Below are 20,675 nucleotides of genomic sequence, written 5' to 3' on the forward strand. Positions count from 1 at the left end.
TCTGGATCTCCATAAACTCACTCAATGTGGCCCCCATGTCTTCATTAGAGTTCACATCATGGAAAAGGTTTAAAAGTCATATACTAGCCTTTATGAAACAAGGAGAAGGCAGCACAAACGGTCTAACACAAGCACGGGCACATTTTTTAATCATTCTTTTATTAATCTCTAATTAATAACACATAAAAACGCTGAATTTACAATATTAAAGCCAGCTTGATGCAGGGCGGAACGTTTGACCCGGTTACATTTTCCACACGGGCACATTTGCAACGGACCAAAGCTAAGTGTCAGGCGAAATGGAAGTGTAAGAATTTTTTTTAAATTTATTTTAACTGTAGAATTTAACACAATGAGTTTGTTAATCGGCAGGTATTTATTGTTTATTAATGTAGCTAAACAGTATGGTTAAAGGTACAACGTGTTTGTCGCAGTTTCCGGTTAGTTTATTGACCGAGCTGTGGGAAGCAGACTGCAGAGACACACTGTCAGGTCTCTGGGACTGCAAAAGAAAAGCGCTAAATTGTTCTCTGTCTTTTTAAAATAATAATAAGACACTCTGAAGGTGAATAAATCAGATAAAACATTAGTTTATTGGTTCAGGCAGCTGTCAATACAACACTGAGCCTCTGTATTAGTGATTTTATTTGAGTCATGAAGTCATTGAGGATAATGATTTACTGTTTTTCTTCTGTCTTTTGTGTCATTTCACTGATAATAGACGTATGAATTGAATATGTTTGCGTTTTGTCGGCCTACTCTGAGTTGAACACCACTGTAAAATTGTAATGTGCGTTTAAAAAATATTTTCAGACATTTTATAGACAAACATAAAAAATAATTAAAGAAAATGTTTTAAAGATCAATTGATGTGAAAAAAATATGAGATAGATACACTTTTTAAATAAATAAATAAATAAATAAGTAAAGCACCACATACACTTTGTAAAGTGCACTTAGCCTTCTTTATTTGTCCCTGTGTGTCAATCTAAATCTCAATTTCTTGTTAATCATAGGCATTTTTCTTATTTTTATGTTATCAAACTAGTAAAATGTCCACCATCCATCTTTTAGGGGTGGGGAAAAAAATCGATGCAGCATAGTATCAAGATACTTTTGTGTGGCAATATCATATCGTCAGCACACAGTGTCAAGTATCGATCTTTTAAATGTATGCATTATTAATATTACAAATACAAATGAAATTGAAATCCCATTCCTATGGGAATAATATAATCAATTGTATTTTCAGCCCACTAGATACATTTTGCTGCTGCAAAAAAATGGCTGAAATGAGATGAACAGACTGAAAACTTTGTCTTATTAGATCAAACAGATGCTGACAAAGTTTATCACAATGTTCAGCATATCGAGACATATTTCAAATTGCAGTAATATTGTGTTATGACTTAAGTGTTGTGATCGTATCATATCGTGTATCCTCTGGTGATTCCCTCCCCTACAATCTTTGGGAACTTTCAGTCACATTTCACAGTCTTCATTCAGTGACTGGAAGTGAAGACAGTGACATCTGGTTAAAAGCTCCACACGCTAGAAAGTTGGCCTTTTCATCTTAGATTATTTGTTTACATAAACAGTTTGTAAAGACAAAGAATGAGACTCTGTGTTTAAACTTTATTTTCTTCTTTTCAGGAAAAACGCTAACGCTGCTATGCTCAGTAACTATGAGGTAACGTGTTATGTCTCAGTGCTTTACATAAATCTTTTTGTAGTGTTCAGTAAAGAGATGAAAATAACGTAGTGTTGCTTCAGACTTGTCTGTCTGTGTGTTTCTCAGGTGTTCAAACTCCTTACGGACCTGAAGGAACAGAGGAAGGACAGCGGGAGGAACAAACACAGCATCGGGCAGCAGAACCTCAACACCATCATGTATGAGGTCGGCACACATCCTCTCCCTCTCTTAGCTCACTTCAACCTGCTCTTTGTGCCTGTGTCATCACCTTTACGCTTTTGCAGCAGCATGCCCACGGTTTCCTCTGCCCTTTCCACACAGACGCTGAAGTACCTGTCGAAGACGCCCTGCTGCAGGCAGAGTCCAGAGATCGTCAAAGAATTCCTCACCACCATGATGCCTCACAAACTCACAAAGTCAGTGAGATCTCATAAAAGTACAGATGTTATCATTCATATTATCATTTGGAAGTTAAAGATTACATAAGATGCACAGTATTTTTGTGCTGCTCCGTACACCAAGTGCTCATTGACATTTTTCCTCTATTAGGGCAGAAAAACTGCAGCTACTGAACCACCGGCCACAGACTGCAGTGGAAATTCAGCTTGTGAGTGTTTTACTAAACTGTTATAACATGTTACATTACCTCTCTTTATCTCTTCTTCACTACTGGTGTGCATTTCCCTGATTCTTTCACATATTTTTTGCTGTAGGGTTTTATATCCTCCTGAGACCTGAACTTTAGTTTGTAATGCATTTTTAATATCTGCTAATTATATGGGCAACAGGTCTAAATTAAGCTCAATGGAGTATCAGGTGCAGCAAACCTAAAATGTGATGTCCTTGAATGAGGACTAAGGGTCTCAGGAGGATATAGGAAGACTTGTTTAAAGAAAAAGTCTGGTGATATTTTTTTCTTTTTGTCAACATATTCCACAAAAAGTCCAAGGCCAATGACAAAATGTTCTGTCTGTATAAAACAATAGAAACGCATCAGTGAGCGTCACTGTTGCACTGGGTGACATTTTTACTTCATTACAGTGAACAGGAGCAGTCACACACACACAACCTGCTGCTAAAAAATACACTCATTAGAGCACCAAATGTGTATTCATGTGCAGGTGAAAATAGTCCCCAACAAATGCACTTTTCACTCCTGTTTGAGTAGTGTTTTTAAAAATTACAGCTGTCCAGTAAATTACATAAAAATGAAACTATATGTTTGTGACTTGTTTTAGAATGGGCTTAGGGCTGAATACCTCAGACAAGGAAGGGGACTAGTTCAAGTTCAAGTTCCACTGATTGTCACACACCTGAGTGTGTGAAATTTGTTCTCTGCATTTGACCCATCCCCTGAGGGAGCGGTGAGCAGCAGCGGTGCCGTGCTCGGGAATCATGTGGTGATCTAACCTCCCAATTCCAGCCCCTGATGCTGAGTGCCAAGCAGGGAGGCAGTGGGTCTCATTTTATAGTCTACTAGAAATGGACTGCTAGGGGGTTTTTTTTCATGGGATTTGTTGACAATCAGAATAGTATAATGCCAGCCTTGTCCTTTAAGACAGTGGTTCCCAACTGGTGGGTCACGGTCCAAAAGTGGGTCATGGTTCCATTCTGAATGGACCAAAACTCGCAGACATGTCAAGTTTGTAAAAAAAAAAAAAAAAGACCACGCTTTATTATTTAAGTGCATTGGATTTCTGGCACAGAGTTTTTATTTTGAAGTGCTGTTTCTTGCTGTAAAATGAGTCAATAATGGACAGCTACTTGACAGAGACTGAAAACAAGCTTGACAACACGGCCAAACGCTAGTATAACGCTGGGTGTATTGAACTGTGTGGACCTTGAACTAATGACTAAGGAGAAATCTGGACCCCATGGCTGGACCATTTGTGAACCAATGCTTTAAAACTCTGTAGTTACAATTCATAGGCCAAGTTTTATTTTTGACCAACTAAATGTGTGCCACTATTTCCAAACACAAGTTGTGTGGGGCCATTTCTGCACTGTGCATGTCTGTATTGATCCCATTATAGAGGGGAAATCACTGCCACAGTCACTCACTGGTGGGACATTTGAAATGTCAGAATCTGTGTCATACACAGCTTGCACACCCAGCTCATAAAGTATTTTCAAACATCCAGCTCAACCCCAGGAACATCAGTACACCGTAGTGGCACAGTCTGGACTCACTGAGATGGAAAGTATATTTACACAGCTAGATAGTGATCTCAGACTGGTTCAGCTGGTAGACACAAACATGCTCCGTCTTGTTTACTGACTTCAAATTACATAATTCCTGAGATTTAGTTCCTAATCTGTAGTTACCTCTTGCTGTCATTTGAGTCTGCCTGCATCCGGAGCTACAAAACCATGCACTCATGCAGGAATAAAAAGAAATGGCATAGAAGAATGTTTGAGTGGTAAATAATGTGCGGATGAATTTAGGTTTGTTTATTTTTGATCTTGGAAACAAAAGTTGGCACCTTGAGCTCCAGTTAGTGGCTGTTTTGGTGCTTTCTGTCACATCTGGTGATCATCAGCAGACGGATTTCTCCAGTTGTCTTGGAATAGTAGATCTTCAAATATGCAGTTTTTGCAGTATTTTAAAGGGGCCAAATTATGCTTTTTGTGATTTGTGAGTATCATGTTGTCGGACCCCCATGTTAGACAAAAAAGAATGAACAGTCTGAGAGATGATGTGTTTTTAAACATCAAAGCATGTGAGCAATTTCTAGTAGACACCCAAAATAACGATATGAACCCAGAGGTGTGCATAACATGTCCCCTTCAAGGACTTCCTATCCATTTTGGAAATTTAAACATCTACACTTCCATGCCACCTGGCAAACTCCTGCAATCTGCTGAAGAAAATATGTGTTGCAAATGGAGCTTGAGACGAGAATGTTTTGACAACTTCAGATAAACTGATTTAACAGAACGACATTTTAAAAAACACAATAAAGAGGAAAATAAAATCAGTGACACTTAATTTCCTGTTTGTGTTCAGATGGTGGAGGAGAGTGAGGAGCGGCTGTCAGAGGAGCAGATCGAGGAGCTCATTCAGACAATCGCAGACGTCCTACCTGGCGACCCGGAGCAGGAGAATGCAGCTCCAGCAGATGCAGAGATGGATGAAGCTGCTGAGCAGTCATGACACAGTGACGGGCCAGAAATGACCCACAGGTGGAGAACTGGCCTGGTTCCCTTTGCCTGTGATGCAAGATGGCTTTTCTGTGTGCCATTTTGCATCAGTTTGAACTGAACAACATGCTGACAGAGGGAAGCACAATGGTGTCTTGGCTCATTGCCATTAAAATGATTCATTAAATGATTCACATTAAGGTAGATCATTTAATGAATGGAGGAAGATTGTTTCTGTATTCACATGCACATGCTTTCATAAGAACTGGTTTTCAGACTGTGAGTCACTCATGTCTTGTTTTGCATTTGACTGGTCTAATTTGTATTTCACATCAGATAATGTTCATGCAGAGACAGTCTGCTCTTAACTTGGTATATTTTTGGTTTCTGACTCAATTTTAGTTGTCAGTTTCTACCGTGGTGTGTAGAAATAAGGGTTTTTACTGCTGTGTGATCTCCTAAGCTGTAATATAAGTCAGTCATGCATTTAAACTTTGGTACAGCACTAACATGAGGTTAGACAGTATCATTAGAGCAGCTATGTAATAACAAAGAGAGCAGACCGTGGACATCAAGAGGTGATTGTTGTCTTTTATTCATTCAGTCTTTTTTAAAACACACTGATCTTTTCCTTCTGTGGCTGCATTAAACATAACAGCTGAAATGTGTCTGCTGCTTTTGTCACTTTGAACGACGTGATCAGCGGACAGGGAGGGTTAACACCACAGCATTTGCATTCAGCACGACTGCAGGCTTTTTCTGAATGTCGATGTGCATACAAGGGCGTATGAAATAGGTGCAGGTACACGACAGACTGTGAAGAACTGGTGCTAAATTAAGACTATAATCTGAAACCCACTTCACAGTCAGGCAATGGTGGTGTCACCTTCAGTGTATCCTCTCTCTGCATCATCCTGTAGGTCTGTGAATGCAACGCAGAGGCAGAACAGGCGTTATGCATCCACTAGAAAAAAAACAGCTGTTTTTCTGAATTAATGAGATAATTTTGTTAATTCAGAGCAACAAGAACAGATTTTTTTAATATTTTTTTTTCTCAAAAGTCAGAAATATTAATCTATTTTTCTTTTTCAGAGTGAGTGCAATATACGCTTCCTTACGTAGTCTTTAGATTTGCTGAATGTGTATTTATTTAGGAGACTGTCTTAGGTCTGCAGTGGCAGACTCTAGTGGTACTAAATAGTAAATCATTTTCAAAATATATTGCAATCATTTCGCTCAGCACACATAATCTTTCACGTTGATAGGATGCTATAACAACACATTGATTGCACAGGATGTAAACCTAAGACTGATACATGAGCTCTTCGACTACAGGCTCTAGATTGTCTTGTGTGTTCTGTGCTGGGATGTTGTGATGTTACAGAGGAAGGATGTGAGGGTTAGACTTATATATCTTTCTGTTTTGAGCTTCCTGTTAATATATCACAATTTCCTGTGCTTGCTTAACACCTTGCATGAGATTATAATCTGTTATGTTCTCAAGATCTGCTACCCACTTACCTATCCAGCCACATATTTATACAGACATGTACTCTTGAACTACACACAGACCTCTTACATGACCTCATTAGCATCCAGATACAGTCCTCAATCTTCACATACTGATTGGATGACTGATTTTGGGTGATGGAAAGCAAAACAGAGAGTGCTGCTGTGAAATGACAGTGAAGTAGTAGTTTTGTAATTCCTTTCACATCCTGTTTTTCAGCTCCAGGTCAGACTAACTGAGCAACTTTTAGGATGCCTCTTTATGCTGTGGTGACATGATAAGCATGTCATCAGTTCCTACTTTACACAAGCATGCCTTAACACACAAGTCATGATTTCTGAGAGAGACGTTGTTGAAGTATCTCGGGGTCTTGTTCACAAGTAAGGTTAGAATGGAGCGTGAGAGGGATCGGCGGTTTGGTGCAGCTTCTGCAGTGATGCAGGCGCTGCACCAGTCCGTCATGATGAAGAGGGAGCTGAGCTGTAAGGCGAAGGTTATGAGCTCTAGATAGTGACCATAAGAATGAGATTGCAGATACAAGCAGCCGAAATGAGTTTCCTCCGTGGGGTGTCTGGGCTCAGCCTTAGAGATAGGGTGAGGAGCTCAGACATCCGGAGGGAGCTCATAGTAGAGCTGCTGCTCCTTTGTGTAGAAAGGGGTCAGTTGAGGTGGTTCAGGCATCTGATCAGGATGCTTCCTGGGCGCCTCCCGCTGGAAGTGTTCTGGGTACGTCCCACTGGTAGGAGGCCTCGGGGCAGACCCAGAACACACTGGAGGGACTACATGTCTCATCTGGCCTGGGAACACCTTGGGGTCCCCCAGGAGGAGCTGGAAAGCTGGGGAGAGGGATGTCTGGGGTGCTTTGCTCGGCCTGCTGCCCCCGCAACCTGGCCTCGGATAAGCAGATGAAAATTGATGGATGGAATGGTTGTTGAGGTTTTCAAATGTATTTTTTGGTGCTCTGAGCACCACAAGCTGAGTGCAGTCTAGGTCCATTATATTTTAGAGAAGGTAGACATCTCTATGGTTGATATCTCCAGCACTCTTCAACTCACAACTAAATAATCTACTGATCAGTAGCTTCATGGGTCAAAAAAACTGTGAACTGTGTTCTTTTAAGGTGATTTGTACTATTTAACGTGAGGTGAGGGAGTCTAAATGTGTTTTCCTTTACAGGAAAGCTAGGGCCACGTACTATTGTAGCATGGACAAACTGTACATGTTGCACAGAGTGGGATGAACACGGGTTAATAGGGGCCAATCAGCTCATCCTTGTCCTCTCAGATGCCGAGAAGGTTAATCTGGCCATGATTTTTCCTTTTTTTTTTAATCACGGTGTGTCCTTCATGCAGCAACAGGGATGTGCTATCTACTTAGTGTTGACTTGGCATTGTCCTTCCATTTTTAATAGCAAAGACAACTTGACATAAATCAAGCTAAGAGGGTTTATTATCAATTTATATAGAGAAATAAATACCTGTAGTCAACACAAGGAGAAAGTCATCTATTTTCTTAAAATTGATTTTATTTTACACCTTTTATCAGGCTCGTCATGTTTAATAAGCACTTAATTTATTTATTATTGATGCATCTCATCACTCATTTATGAATTTCAGTCGTTATATGTTTTGTTTACTGCTCTTTGACAGGCTTTACCAGTGTAATTTAGTCACATTTGGTCCTCCACAGTGGCCGCAGTGTTTCATGAAGATCCGTGTCATACTAAAAGAGTTACCAGAATCTGTTTCACTAATAAAAGCTGGGTAAATGAGAAGAGTTGGGTGTAACCTCTGCTAAATCCCACACTGTGATTAGATTTCCCCAGCGGGCTTTTACTGAGAGCACACGAATCGATGAAGTAAAGTAATTTTAGCCTCGAGTGTGAAACAGAAAAAACACACTGGGTTTGTGACTGCGGCGGAATTGTCCTTTAAAATCTCCACCAATAGGAATCGCCCAAGCAGATGTGTATTAGCATTCGGAACGTGCATTGACCAATCAGAGCTCCGCTTTCTCCGCCTGGCTGCGCTCGTGCTCACTGGGTTTTTTCCCCCTCTTAACGGTAGATACAGCTCGACTTCTCACGGTGCAAAGTTACACCAGGAACCAGCGGCGAGACGTTTTGTAATTAAATGTCTTTTAAAAATACTACATGGCGTCATGAGCTCCGCCGGTAGATTCACCACATGAGAGGAAACACCGGTGTGGACAGAGGAGCTGCTGGTTTCAGCTTTTTTGGATCAATGTTCATGTTTTTTTTCTTCGCATTTCGGCAGTTTCCCCGGCACTGGTGAGTGAACACCATTTTCAACGGGTCTGATATATTTACGACGTGTGTTAGCTCCCCACAGACAGCTAAATGAGCCTATTTGTACAGGCTACACTGACAGGCTTGTTCTGGTGAGCCGTAGGTGGCCGCTGGTCTGTCACGGTGTGTCTGACTGATAGCAGGTCATTCACCTGGTGGCTTCCTGCCTCGGGTGCATTTTTGCAGACGAGATGTATCGTCGAGTCAGGCCAGATGTTGGTGGCTGCTGGGCCTTCGCTTTGCAGCCGTGGAATAATCCTATTACTACACACACCGTAGACTGCGGTGATAGCTTTGACCTGTTTATGATATTCCCACCAACACACACCTTGCTCAATGTAGATTTGTGCAACGCGGCAGAAAGGCAGCAGTTCTTCATGTTGAAGCAGCTGCAATTGAATATGTACCTTTTCATACATTTCACATTTTGTGCCACTGAGAGGGAGCTGTCATTGCAACACAGAGAGCAAGAATGTCCCACACAAAAATGCATGAAGACACAGAGCTGTTGTTGAAGACAATCATTCAGTGGTAGGGCACTCAAGAAAACAGATCCAACCTTTGTGAAAGTAATGCATCAACCAGAGACAATCTGCTCTCCCTCTCAAGACTCAAGGAGGCTTCAAATTCCTTGACAGTGTGTTGCTGGATATCACCAACATGCACCTGGTTCACCACAACAATTGTGCAGCAAAAAGGGAAGCAGCTGCAACAAACACGTACTGCTTAGGACATTCAGTTCATTTCACATTTTTGTCACTGAGAGGAAACTGTCATAGTAGTGTAGAATAAAGAAAAGAAGAATAGCCCATACATAAATAAACTACTTTAAAGGAACAGTATGTAAGATTTAGGGGGATTTAGTGGCATCTAGCGGTGAGGATTGCAGATTGCACCCAGCTGAAACTTCTCCCAGTTAGAAATCCTTCAGTGTTTGTTATTCAGAAGGTTTTTACCAGGAGGCAAATCATCCCCAGAGGTCTCCTCCTATCCAAACAAACAGATTCAGTGATTTAAACCTGTAAAAACACAGGATGAAGCAGTTTCATGTTACAAATCAGTGTTTCTCCGAGGCTGTTTGGCATGTCGGAGACAGCACCATCTAATGTGTGCTCACCTTTTTTCTCTTGTAACTTAAGATCCAGATGTTCAGGAGGTTTTTGCCAGGAGGTAAATAATCCAAAGAGTGATTTCAACTGGTAAAAAAAAAACTGAATAAAGCAGCTTCATGTTAAATAATCAGTGATTTGTGTCTGATGTTGTCCTTGCAAAGGGTCTGCTAACTAAAGTGGCAGATGCGAAAATGCAAATGGCCTTATCTAGAGCCAGCGTTTGGTTTGTACATTCTGGGCTACTGTATAGACATGGTTGTGCAACATGACAATATCCATAGACGAGGACCCGCCTGATTTTAAGGTAACAAAAACACAACAGCTCTTATTTTCAGGTGATTATGCATGAATGAAAGGACTTTGTGTATTCCATTTCTGCCAAAATATCCCCCCAAATCCTACAAGCTGCACCTCTAGAGTCTTAAATTCAACATGGAGCATTCAAGGAAACAGCTCTAAGAGTGGTTGGTCTCTTGACAGTTTTATATTAATGCATTAACCTGAGTTCAGGGTAAATGTAGGCGATGCTCTCCCTGTCAGACTTTCCCTTTGGCAGGAAGTCTGTGTTCCTCCTGTGAAGAGGAGGAGGTGACACTGGCTTTGGATTTCCTGACAATCTTCTGCTCAAAGACGTTAGTTTGCTGCTTTCTTTCATGCCAGCCACTGACTGTAATCATAGGTCACTGTTTTCTGCTTATTATAGACTTTGTTTGTTGGCTTGTTCCTGATCAGCGAGCGCAGTGGCCTTTTCAAGGTCAACCCCTTGATTTATCGAGTAGGTGTTCACTGTTTGTCTGTGCAGAAACCACTTCATGGAAAAACAAAAACTCTGGTCATGTCTAGCCAAGCAGATAGGTTTGGATTTGTTTGCCTTGGTCCCAGAGATCCCTCCCTGAGATTCCTGCTTCTGCTCCAATACAGTGGAGCTGAACGCAATCAAAAATTCAACAGCAACATCTTACTAGAAACAGTGTCTCGCTCTTGCAGAGTTTTCATTGCAACTGTTTTCTTCCAAAGAATAGTCCTAATGAAAACATTTGACAGCTGTGGATTAGACTGAGTGTGATGTTGCTTCAGCACTTTGAGCACCACAAATAAAACAATTCAGTTCACCTTGAGGTGGAGGCAAAAACGTCAGAGACAGACTTGTCAGAACCTACCTGGGCAAATAAAACCATAACTATCTGCATGGTCAGCTAATACCAGAGGTCATGAGATAGAGCTGACACAATTAATCGATAAGTCGTTAATACATTTATCATGTATGTCATTTTTTCCAGCAAAAATGCCGAATACCTATTTAGCTTGACATTATCTGCTGTTTTTTTTGTCTTATATACAGTACAGGCCAAAAGTTTGGACACACCTTCTCATTCAATGCGTTTTCTTTATTTTCATGACTATTTACATTGTAGATTCTCACTGAAGGCATCAAAACTATGAATGAACACATGTGGAGTTATGTACTTAACAAAGAAAGGTGAAATAACTGAAAACATGTTTTATATTCTAGTTTCTTCAAAATAGCCACCCTTTGCTCTGATTACTGCTTTGCACACTCTTGGCATTCTCTCCATGAGCTTCAAGAGGTAGTCACCTGAAATGGTTTTCCAACAGTCTTGAAGGAGTTCCCAGAGGTGTTTAGCACTTGTTGGCCCCTTTGCCTTCACTCTGCGGTCCAGCTCACCCCAAACCATCTCGATTGGGTTCAGGTCCGGTGACTGTGGAGGCCAGGTCATCTGCTGCAGCACTCCATCACTCTCCTTCTTGGTCAAATAGCCCTTACACAGCCTGGAGGTGTGTTTGGGGTCATTGTCCTGTTGAAAAATAAATGATGGTCCAACTAAACGCAAACCGGATGGGATGGCATGTCGCTGCAGGATGCTGTGGTAGCCATGCTGGTTCAGTGTGCCTTCAATTTTGAATAAATCCCCAACAGTGTCACCAGCAAAACACCCCCACACCATCACACCTCCTCCTCCATGCTTCACAGTGGGAACCAGGCATGTGGAATCCATCCGTTCACCTTTTCTGCGTCTCACAAAGACACAGCGGTTGGAACCAAAGATCTCAAATTTGGACTCATCAGACCAAAGCACAGATTTCCACTGGTCTAATGTCCATTCCTTGTGTTTCTTGGCCCAAACAAATCTCTTCTGCTTGTTGCCTCTCCTTAGCAGTGGTTTCCTAGCAGCTATTTGACCATGAAGGCCTGATTGGCGCAGTCTCCTCTTAACAGTTGTTCTAGAGATGGGTCTGCTGCTAGAACTCTGTGTGGCATTCATCTGGTCTCTGATCTGAGCTGCTGTTAACTTGCGATTTCTGAGGCTGGTGACTCGGATGAACTTATCCTCAGAAGCAGAGGTGACTCTTGGTCTTCCTTTCCTTGGTCGGTCCTCATGTGTGCCAGTTTCGTTGTAGCGCTTGATGGTTTTTGCGACTCCACTTGGGGACACATTTAAAGTTTTTGCAATTTTCCGGACTGACTGACCTTCATTTCTTAAAGTAATGATGGCCACTCGTTTTTCTTTAGTTAGCTGATTGGTTCTTGCCATAATATGAATTTTAACAGTTGTCCAATAGGGCTGTCGGCTGTGTATTAACCTGACTTCTGCACAACACAACTGATGGTCCCAACCCCATTGATAAAGCAAGAAATTCCACTAATTAACCCTGATAAGGCACACCTGTGAAGTGGAAACCATTTCAGGTGACTACCTCTTGAAGCTCATGGAGAGAATGCCAAGAGTGTGCAAAGCAGTAATCAGAGCAAAGGGTGGCTATTTTGAAGAAACTAGAATATAAAACATGTTTTCAGTTATTTCACCTTTTTTTGTTAAGTACATAACTCCACATGTGTTCATTCATAGTTTTGATGCCTTCAGTGAGAATCTACAATGTAAATAGTCATGAAAATAAAGAAAATGCATTGAATGAGAAGGTGTGTCCAAACTTTTGGCCTGTACTGTAAAGTGAACTGAATATGTTTGTGTTGTAGGCTGATAATCAAGCAATTTGAAGACCTCAAGAAATTTTACAGACCCAGTGATTAATGGAGAAAGTAATGACAAAGTAATTGATAATGAAAATAGTTCTTAGTTGTGAGAAAATACAATTTTTCTAATATGGATGATGTGACTTTTCATCTGTTAGGAGAAAAAAGCGGCGAGACTCGTCTTAAGCCAATGGCCTAATTCTCTGCCAACTCCAAGTGGCTTAATCTCTGCATGGAAATGCATTACATGTAAAGCTTGTGGATACCACCGGACTTAGCGGGGCTTAAGGCAGCACCTAAGTATCCCAGCCAGGCCGTGTTGTCCTCATTTCCAGCTGTTTTTTCCTTTTTGCTTTGATCATTAAACTGAATTTTACAGGCCAGCTCCTCCAGCCCAGGGAGAGGAGAGTTCCCCACGTGGCATCCAGATGTTAGGCTCCCTGCACGTTCAGCCGGAACAAGACAGAAATTAAAATATCTCTGAGAGAGAGAGACATATCCTATATTTGCCTAGAGTTTCTGTAGGAAGTGACACAGCTGTTGTGCTGTGAGTTTTAGTTTCACAGCTGTAATGTTGTTGTAAAAGTAAGTCAAACACTGCAGTGAAATCACTGTTTTATTTAGACACATCAGCGATGTCATTTAGAGGTACTGAGTGTTAGCTGAATTCCGTGATTTTTGCATGCGTGTGTATTTTAGTTTTTTGTATGCTAATAAGAGGAATTATGTTCTGGCTTACGCTGGGGAAACTACTCGTGGGCACATTGCAGAAGGGAAATAGGGAAGTTGCAGTATGGCTGATTTGGTCAATAGTAACCTGATCTTAAACAAACTGCTTTGCATTTCGGTGTGGCAGAAACTGTCAGCGAGAATAAAAACATGTAATTAGTGAATTCAGATACACTGCCGGAGAGTGTCTGCGCTGCATGCCGCAGTGAACTTTGATATGGCTTAACGGTCAGTGGCTCCCCAGAGGAGAGATGCAAAATAACTGCTTTGAGAACAAAACTGGATGCGTTTCAGAAACTCTGAGAGTATAAGTGTTCTTGGCAAAATAACACAGCAGCCACCACCGCACCCTGCTCGCTGATAATAGCTCAGTCATGCAGGCCAGTGCCTAATGTCTGGAGTTACTCATTTATTGAAAATTTAAAATGTTATGATTATTTGTTACTTAGCAAGTTGTGAAGTCATGCTTGGAAAAGAAATCTGATCTCATACTGCAGGAGAAACAGAAGCATTCTGTATTTGATGGTAAGCAATATGAACTAATGTGCATGACGTGTTGTCCTCATGTTTTAGGGAGTAACGATGGATAAGAGACGTGGCCGGCTGTGGGGCGCAGCAGGCCTGGATCCTGCTCTCCAACACCAAAGCTGAGGAGCTGCAGAGAAGAGAGGAGTCTCCCAAGGAGACTCCACCGCCCTGGCCTCCCCCAGGCCTTCCTCAGCATCACCTCAGCTGTCTTTGTCGCAGTCATCCTCATCATCTAGGCTGTCAGTGTATAACTAATTCTTGAACTGACCTTTACTAAAATAGCTACATACACATCTGATTCCAGCCACCTCCTCAGGTCCCCCTGGATTTTGTTTCATGTCCTGCATCTGAACCATGAGGAACACCAGATCGAGCCTGCTGCTGGGCTGCGTGCTCCTCTGCTCCGCCTCCCTGCTCTACTTGGGCATGAGCGGGATAGAGTGCCCTCCAAAAAGCCATCGGTATCGGTGGATGGAGCTCAACTTGGGTTCAGCCAATCAGAGCTTATCTCTAACTGAACACTTCCCTGAAGACACTCCCCTCATCTTTATCGGAGGCTTTCCTCGAAGCGGCACAACACTGATGCGCGTCATGCTGGATGCCCACAACTCTGTGCGATGTGGGGAAGAGACCCGAGTAATTCCGCGCCTCTTGGCCATGCGGGCCACCTGGAGCCGCTCGGTGAAGGAGAGGATACGACTGGACGAGGCTGGCGTCACTGACCAGGTGTTGGACTCAGCCGTGCGAGCGTTCCTGTTAGAGGTGAGTGTTGAGTGAAGCATGTTGTTATTTTGTGTATTAAGAAGGAATAGTATGCATGTAGCAGCTGAGGCAGTCCGTGGTGTGATATTCATTTTATGTGTTTCAGGTGATAGTCGGCCATGGGGAGCCTGCACCTCGCCTTTGCAACAAGGATCCGTTCGCCTTGAAGTCTCTGTCGTATCTGTCACGCATCTTCCCTAAGGCCAAATTTGTGCTCATGCTACGAGACGGCCGGGCAACCGTCCACTCCATGATATCACGCAAGGTATGCTGGGTACTTTACTTATCAGGGCTGTAGGCAGACCAACTTCCTCACACACTCATGTTTCCAAGCATCTACGTGACTGGTGACACTTTGTGACACAATAAATTTTCCACCCTGTGTTCACTCTCTGTCGTGATACGTCTCAAGTGTTTATCTTATCTCTCTGCCTCCATTCACAGGTGACCATCTCTGGTTTTGACCTGACCAGCTACAGGGATTGTCTGACCAAGTGGAGCAGCGCCGTTGAGACCATGTTCAGCCAGTGCCAGGCGGCCGGGGAGTCCAGATGTCTGCCTGTCCGCTATGAGCAACTCGTCCTCCATGCAGAGGAGGAAATGAGGAAGTTGCTTCACTTCCTAGAGTTGCAGTGGGACTCATCAGTGCTGCACCATGAAGAGCTCATTGGGAAAGCTGGTGGCGTGTCTCTGTCTAAGTGAGTATGTAAAATGTATGTCTCTAGTGGTTATCTAGTCATGTCGACAGTTTCGGTTTCAAACGCTGAGGTTTCATGCATTTCCTGAAAAGGCAAGTTGCTTTTAAGTTTTTCAAATGTCAAGGTTCAATAAGTGTTGCATGTAAATGATGGAAAATTACACAGATCTTCATCCAACTTTTTTATTTGGTGTAATTATCCCTCCTGTGAGCTCCCACCTTGCTGGCTTTGAGGAGCCGGTATATTTCAGGATAAAAGGTGTAATTTCTCACAGACTGCAGTGACTCTCACATCTCACAGTTCTCTATCTAGCACTTTTTACACAGAGATCTCATGACAGGGCTGCTCAAAGATCCTTCATTACGCCATCTTTGCTTTTTTGTACAGAACCAAACAACACAGGCATAATGCTGCTCTAGTGTGGGATTTAAGATAGCATACCAGCGTTCCAGACGGTGGGATGGGTGCAACGTGTAACACGACAGCTTCGGCCTTCAGCGTGACACGTAACATACGTTGGGCAAGGCTTTCTAAACAGTAACAATGTCATGACATGGCAAAAACAATCATTTACCGTCCCTGTTATATGGCAGTTTATCTCATCTCCTGCCTAGAGGATAAGGAGCATCTGGACCTCAGGCTCTCCCCAATTTTCTGACATTTTAACTGCTGTTCTTCTTCTTTTAGTTAGCTACTAACTGCTGCTAGCTGCCTTTTTAATCTTGCAGTGGTAGGTCGCACATATCACATAACATGTCGTAAAAATGTCACACCTGTTCTATCCATGGATGTATAAAGAGAAATTTGCCCTGAAGAGTGGCAATGCTTCTGCACTGCGTGGTCCATAGAAGAGGCCACCTCTTACAGGCTTCTTCTGGTTTAGCCCTCTGCTAACTTGAATGGGGATGGAATGATTCAGTCTGTCTCTTCTATAGCTGCAATTTAGGATCATTTTCATTATCCATTCATAATCTGGTTATTATTTTCTCATGTAATCATTTGGTTTTTTAAATGTAAGAAGATGGAAAAATTAGGAGAAATACTAAATAGCTTGCTTTGTCCAACCAACGATCTAAAACCCAATGACTGTCAAGGTAGACGAGAGAAATCTAGACTGAGAATAATTTTTGATGACTTAAAAGACTAATCGATTATCAGAAATGCTGAAGATTATTTTTCTGTATTTACTTATTGATTAATGAGTGATTATTTCACCTCAAGTCTCTTGAGAAATGCATTTCTTTGTGATTGTTGATGGCTAGAAAGAAACTCATTGGTTTTCAGGAAGTCACAGTGAAACCTGATGTTAACCACTGAAGTTTTGAAAGGTTAAAAAGCTTTGTGCGGTCACAGCATGTTTTAGCTACTGACAATTTTTTCATGTGATGTTATCTCATGTATAATTGGCCAGTTGTCCTCAAAAAGACAAACAATTACACCACCTGAATAGGGCCATCACTGGGAATATTAACTACTTAAACCACCTCCAATTTAAACATTTAAAAATACTTAAATCCCCCCTAGTGCAACTCTGTTATTATCAATAATTTTATGAGAAAACAAAACGTATTTATTCATATTTTGTGTAAATTGTATCTGTATATTTGCTATGTCTAAAAACAGCCAATTTTAAAATGTATCATAATCAGCCATAAAAACACAACATATGTGTCATCAACAGACATGTGCATTAAACAGACAACAGACCTCAGTGTCTGCAATTTTAGCCGTGACCTTGCACCTGCAAGTTACATAGTTAGTCATTATTTAAGTGTATTATGGTGTTGTTGTTTTCACTGAATTAAAATGCTGTACAAGTTGAGCTGAGTTGCCAATTCGGACAAACAAAACCATAGTCATATATTTGGTTCCACTGAGCCACCAGGACGCCTGAGTTTTCGTCTAAAGCAGCCAAACCTTTCAAGGTCAAGTAAAGCTTCCTGACTTCCTTGGCTGGCCTAAATTTGTGTTGCTCTACTTATCTTTCGTGATTCCAGTGAAGCATCTCTTGGCGTGTATTTGAAGGAATTACAGTAGGCCACATTCTGAGAGAATTAGCACCCTTATTTTGGTTAGTTATGCAACGGTTGGTGCAATATTAGTCACACAAATGTTTTATATCCTCTTCAGAAATGTAAATTATCACAAAATGTGGTTCTAAAATGTGTTTACACAGTTACACATATCTATTTATTTAGGTTAGATGGCTTGATAGGTATGGGAGATTTAAAATGTCTACATAAAAAAAATCAAACAAAGAAATAAACTGAAATATAAAATACGTTCTTTGATATTTTTGTATTTCCTTTTTATGTATGTGTCATAATTAGGTAGAAAATCGTGTAAAAATGACTTGATTTGACAATGTATATATTCCACTTTATTTCTTTGAATGGTTTTAATTTACCTCCATAGATTCTGTCACTCTTCAGTGGCCCATAACAAGTATCTGTTTTTGAACATTTTCTCTTCAGTATAAAACTCGTTGCATTACAGTGGAACACACACTAACTAACCTTGGGTTTGTGTGCAGGGTTGAGCGCTCCACAGACCAAGTGATGAAGCCAGTAAACACAGACGCCCTCTCCAAGTGGGTGGGGCACATACCCCCTGATGTGATAAGTGACATGGCTGAAATTGCCCCCATGCTGGCTCGCCTGGGCTACGACCCCCACGCTAACCCGCCCGACTACACCAGACCAGAGCCCATGGTGTCTCTGTACAACTACTCACAGGTGATGCTCAGTGGTGTTAGTTGGTTTTTTGGTTTAAACAATTTTCAATCAAAAACACCCTGATTTCTTTTTTTATTAATGATTAGATCTTTAATCTGATATGTAATAAAATGTCATAAATTCAAGTTGACATCTTTTTTCTTAATAAATTACTTAAAATATGAATTGGTTATCTTAATTTCCGTTTTTTTTTAGATATTTTTTTTAGCCTTTAATGTATAGGACAGACAAGTGTGGGGGGGGGGGGGGGAGAGAGGGAGTGATATGCAGCAAAGGGCCACAGGCTGGAGTCGAACCCGGGCCGCTGTGGCAACAGCCTTGTACATGGGGCGCCTGCTCTACCACTAAGCCACTGGCGCCCCATCTTAATTCCTGTTAATTAGTTTTCTTTCAATTGACTTTGGCCCAGCAGCAGTAGTAGTAGTCTACTGACAGTAGAATGTAAGGAGAAAAATTAAGAGGACATACAAATTATAAGATGATAATGTCAAAAAAAGTAAAGCCATCAGTGCTGGCGCTGTGTTTGTGTTTTTGCTTTTAGATCAACATAAAGGTTGATAAAATCCAGATATATTTTTTTCTATTCCTTTACCTCATTAACAGAAAATAAGTGAAGCCTAATGGATCCTCACTAATATTTGTCATAACACTAAGATTGTGTAGAGAAAATCTGGGAAAATTAAGGTTTTAAGAAATGAACTACATTTATAAAGGGCTTTTTTGCAATATTTGCCTCTCATCCACACACACTCACACACTGATGGCAGCAAGATACTATGAAAGGTGCTGGCCAACCATCAGGAGCAATTTGGACTTCAGGTTCTTGCCTAAAAACGCTTCAGCACATGGGTAAGAAGAACCGGAAATGGAGCCGCCAACTCTGGAATAAGTGGACAACCCGCTCTGCGTTCACAGCTTCTCCAGACAGCTTTATATTTGATGAAAGTGTAATTTATTTATTTATCTATTTAACCTTTATTTAAACATGTAGTCTCACTGAGACAAAGGGTCTCATTCTCAATAGAAACTGTGGTCTAATGGGAGTTATAGGGGGTCCTGCTAAAGATACTGACCCTGAAGGTTTAGATTTACTGCTAAGTATCAGATTACACCCATCGATATCACACCTACACAACACTACTACAGTATGTATCATGTATTGTACATGACCAGGCTGTATCAAGCTGAATTATAACAGTTTGTCAGACATTTTATTAACATTTGTCGGGCTTTTTATTTTAAAAAAAATTCAGACATTTTATTAATTAATTTTCAGACATTTTATTTATATTTTTTCAGACATTTTATAAATATTTTTCCTACATTTAATTAATAATATTTCAGACATTTTCTTAATATTTTCGGACATTTTATCAATAATTTTTCGGACATTTTATTAATATTTTTTGGGACAGTTGTGTGTCACTGAAAAAAATAGGACTACTGAGCTGTCTTCAGCCTCATCTCCTCTGGAAACTTGTTAGAAAAAACACAAGCAGCCTAAGCTGACCAGTCACAGTTATTGGGCACGTGGCATCTCTGTCACCGCCAGAGCCCTGAAGTCTGAAACCCTTTAATGCACAACTATAAATCCAGCTGTAATCACTCACCCAAATCACAGAAACATAATCTCCCACTCACACTCGTGGCCTCCAGTATTGCAGATAGCTTCACTTTTACAGCTGACAAGATGGATCAAAGCACCACAGTCATAGGATGCAGCCCTGATGTGTGATTTACAATCATAAATCCTCTAGATACTCCTCTTTGAACCATGAAAGTATTTCCAGTCATATGTGAACATGTGTCTTTTTTCTCTCCTCAGAATTTGAAAGCAACAGAGACTCCACATCCCAGCTAAGTGAAAGAGGAATACCCTGTAAACCAGCGTCGCTGTTCCAAGATGTGGATGCACCTTAAACACGGACTTCCAGTTCAGCAGTAACTAAACCTCACAGAAAAGTTTTTAAAGTGTCTCGTGTATTTTTGAATTGTTTGTAAGACTAATGTGCGGTGTTCATGTCTAAACACGGGTGGAGTTTTTAAAATACGGACTCACCAAGTGGTTAGGGTTTTATATCTCATGTGAACTACCTGTTCGAGGAAGTGTTTCCCTCTCCAGCATTTCCTCCACAGTGAATCAACAGTATTACACTGCATCTTGAAGCGTCCTCTCACCTTGTACCTGGAAGTATTTCAACATGTCTGTAAAGTTGTTACAGTTCACCACAAATGTGAATGTGTCTGTAGACGAGTCTTTCACTCACTGAGAGTTCAGTCAGTGTTCATGAAGCATAACGACTGTATATTTTTGAAGACGTATGTTTATTTTCTTAATAAATTATTTTGGTGTTGACCATTCATTCAGGAATCTATAGTTGTTTATTCTGAATTGAGGGTTTTTTAATTGTTGTGTATTGTTGGACATGAATAAAAAGAGTCTAAATGTCACCTTATAATGTCC

The 20,675-nt window shown here is 41.1% G+C and overlaps 2 protein-coding genes across 2 annotated transcripts; both read left to right on the forward strand.

The window, feature by feature from the left end:
• Positions 1-256: 256 nt before the first annotated feature.
• On the forward strand, positions 257-5,498 carry crcp (calcitonin gene-related peptide-receptor component protein). Its single transcript, XM_033650509.2, has 6 exons — positions 257-307; positions 1,654-1,690; positions 1,799-1,897; positions 2,015-2,109; positions 2,243-2,300; positions 4,701-5,498. Exons 1-6 carry the CDS (start codon positions 300-302, stop codon positions 4,845-4,847), a joined length of 444 nt encoding a protein of 147 aa, XP_033506400.1. The 5' UTR covers positions 257-299; the 3' UTR covers positions 4,848-5,498.
• Positions 5,499-8,382: 2,884 nt separating this feature from the next.
• Positions 8,383-20,667, forward strand: LOC117261240 (protein-tyrosine sulfotransferase 1-like). Its single transcript, XM_033633578.2, has 6 exons — positions 8,383-8,634; positions 14,062-14,778; positions 14,885-15,043; positions 15,223-15,476; positions 18,010-18,211; positions 20,037-20,667. The coding sequence occupies exons 2-6, from the start codon at positions 14,371-14,373 to the stop codon at positions 20,070-20,072; spliced, it is 1,059 nt and encodes a 352-aa protein (XP_033489469.1). The 5' UTR covers positions 8,383-8,634; positions 14,062-14,370; the 3' UTR covers positions 20,073-20,667.
• The last annotated feature ends 8 nt before the right edge of the window (positions 20,668-20,675 follow it).

Source organism: Epinephelus lanceolatus, chromosome 11 (genome assembly GCF_041903045.1).
Source record: "Epinephelus lanceolatus isolate andai-2023 chromosome 11, ASM4190304v1, whole genome shotgun sequence".
NCBI lineage: Eukaryota > Metazoa > Chordata > Actinopteri > Perciformes > Serranidae > Epinephelus > Epinephelus lanceolatus.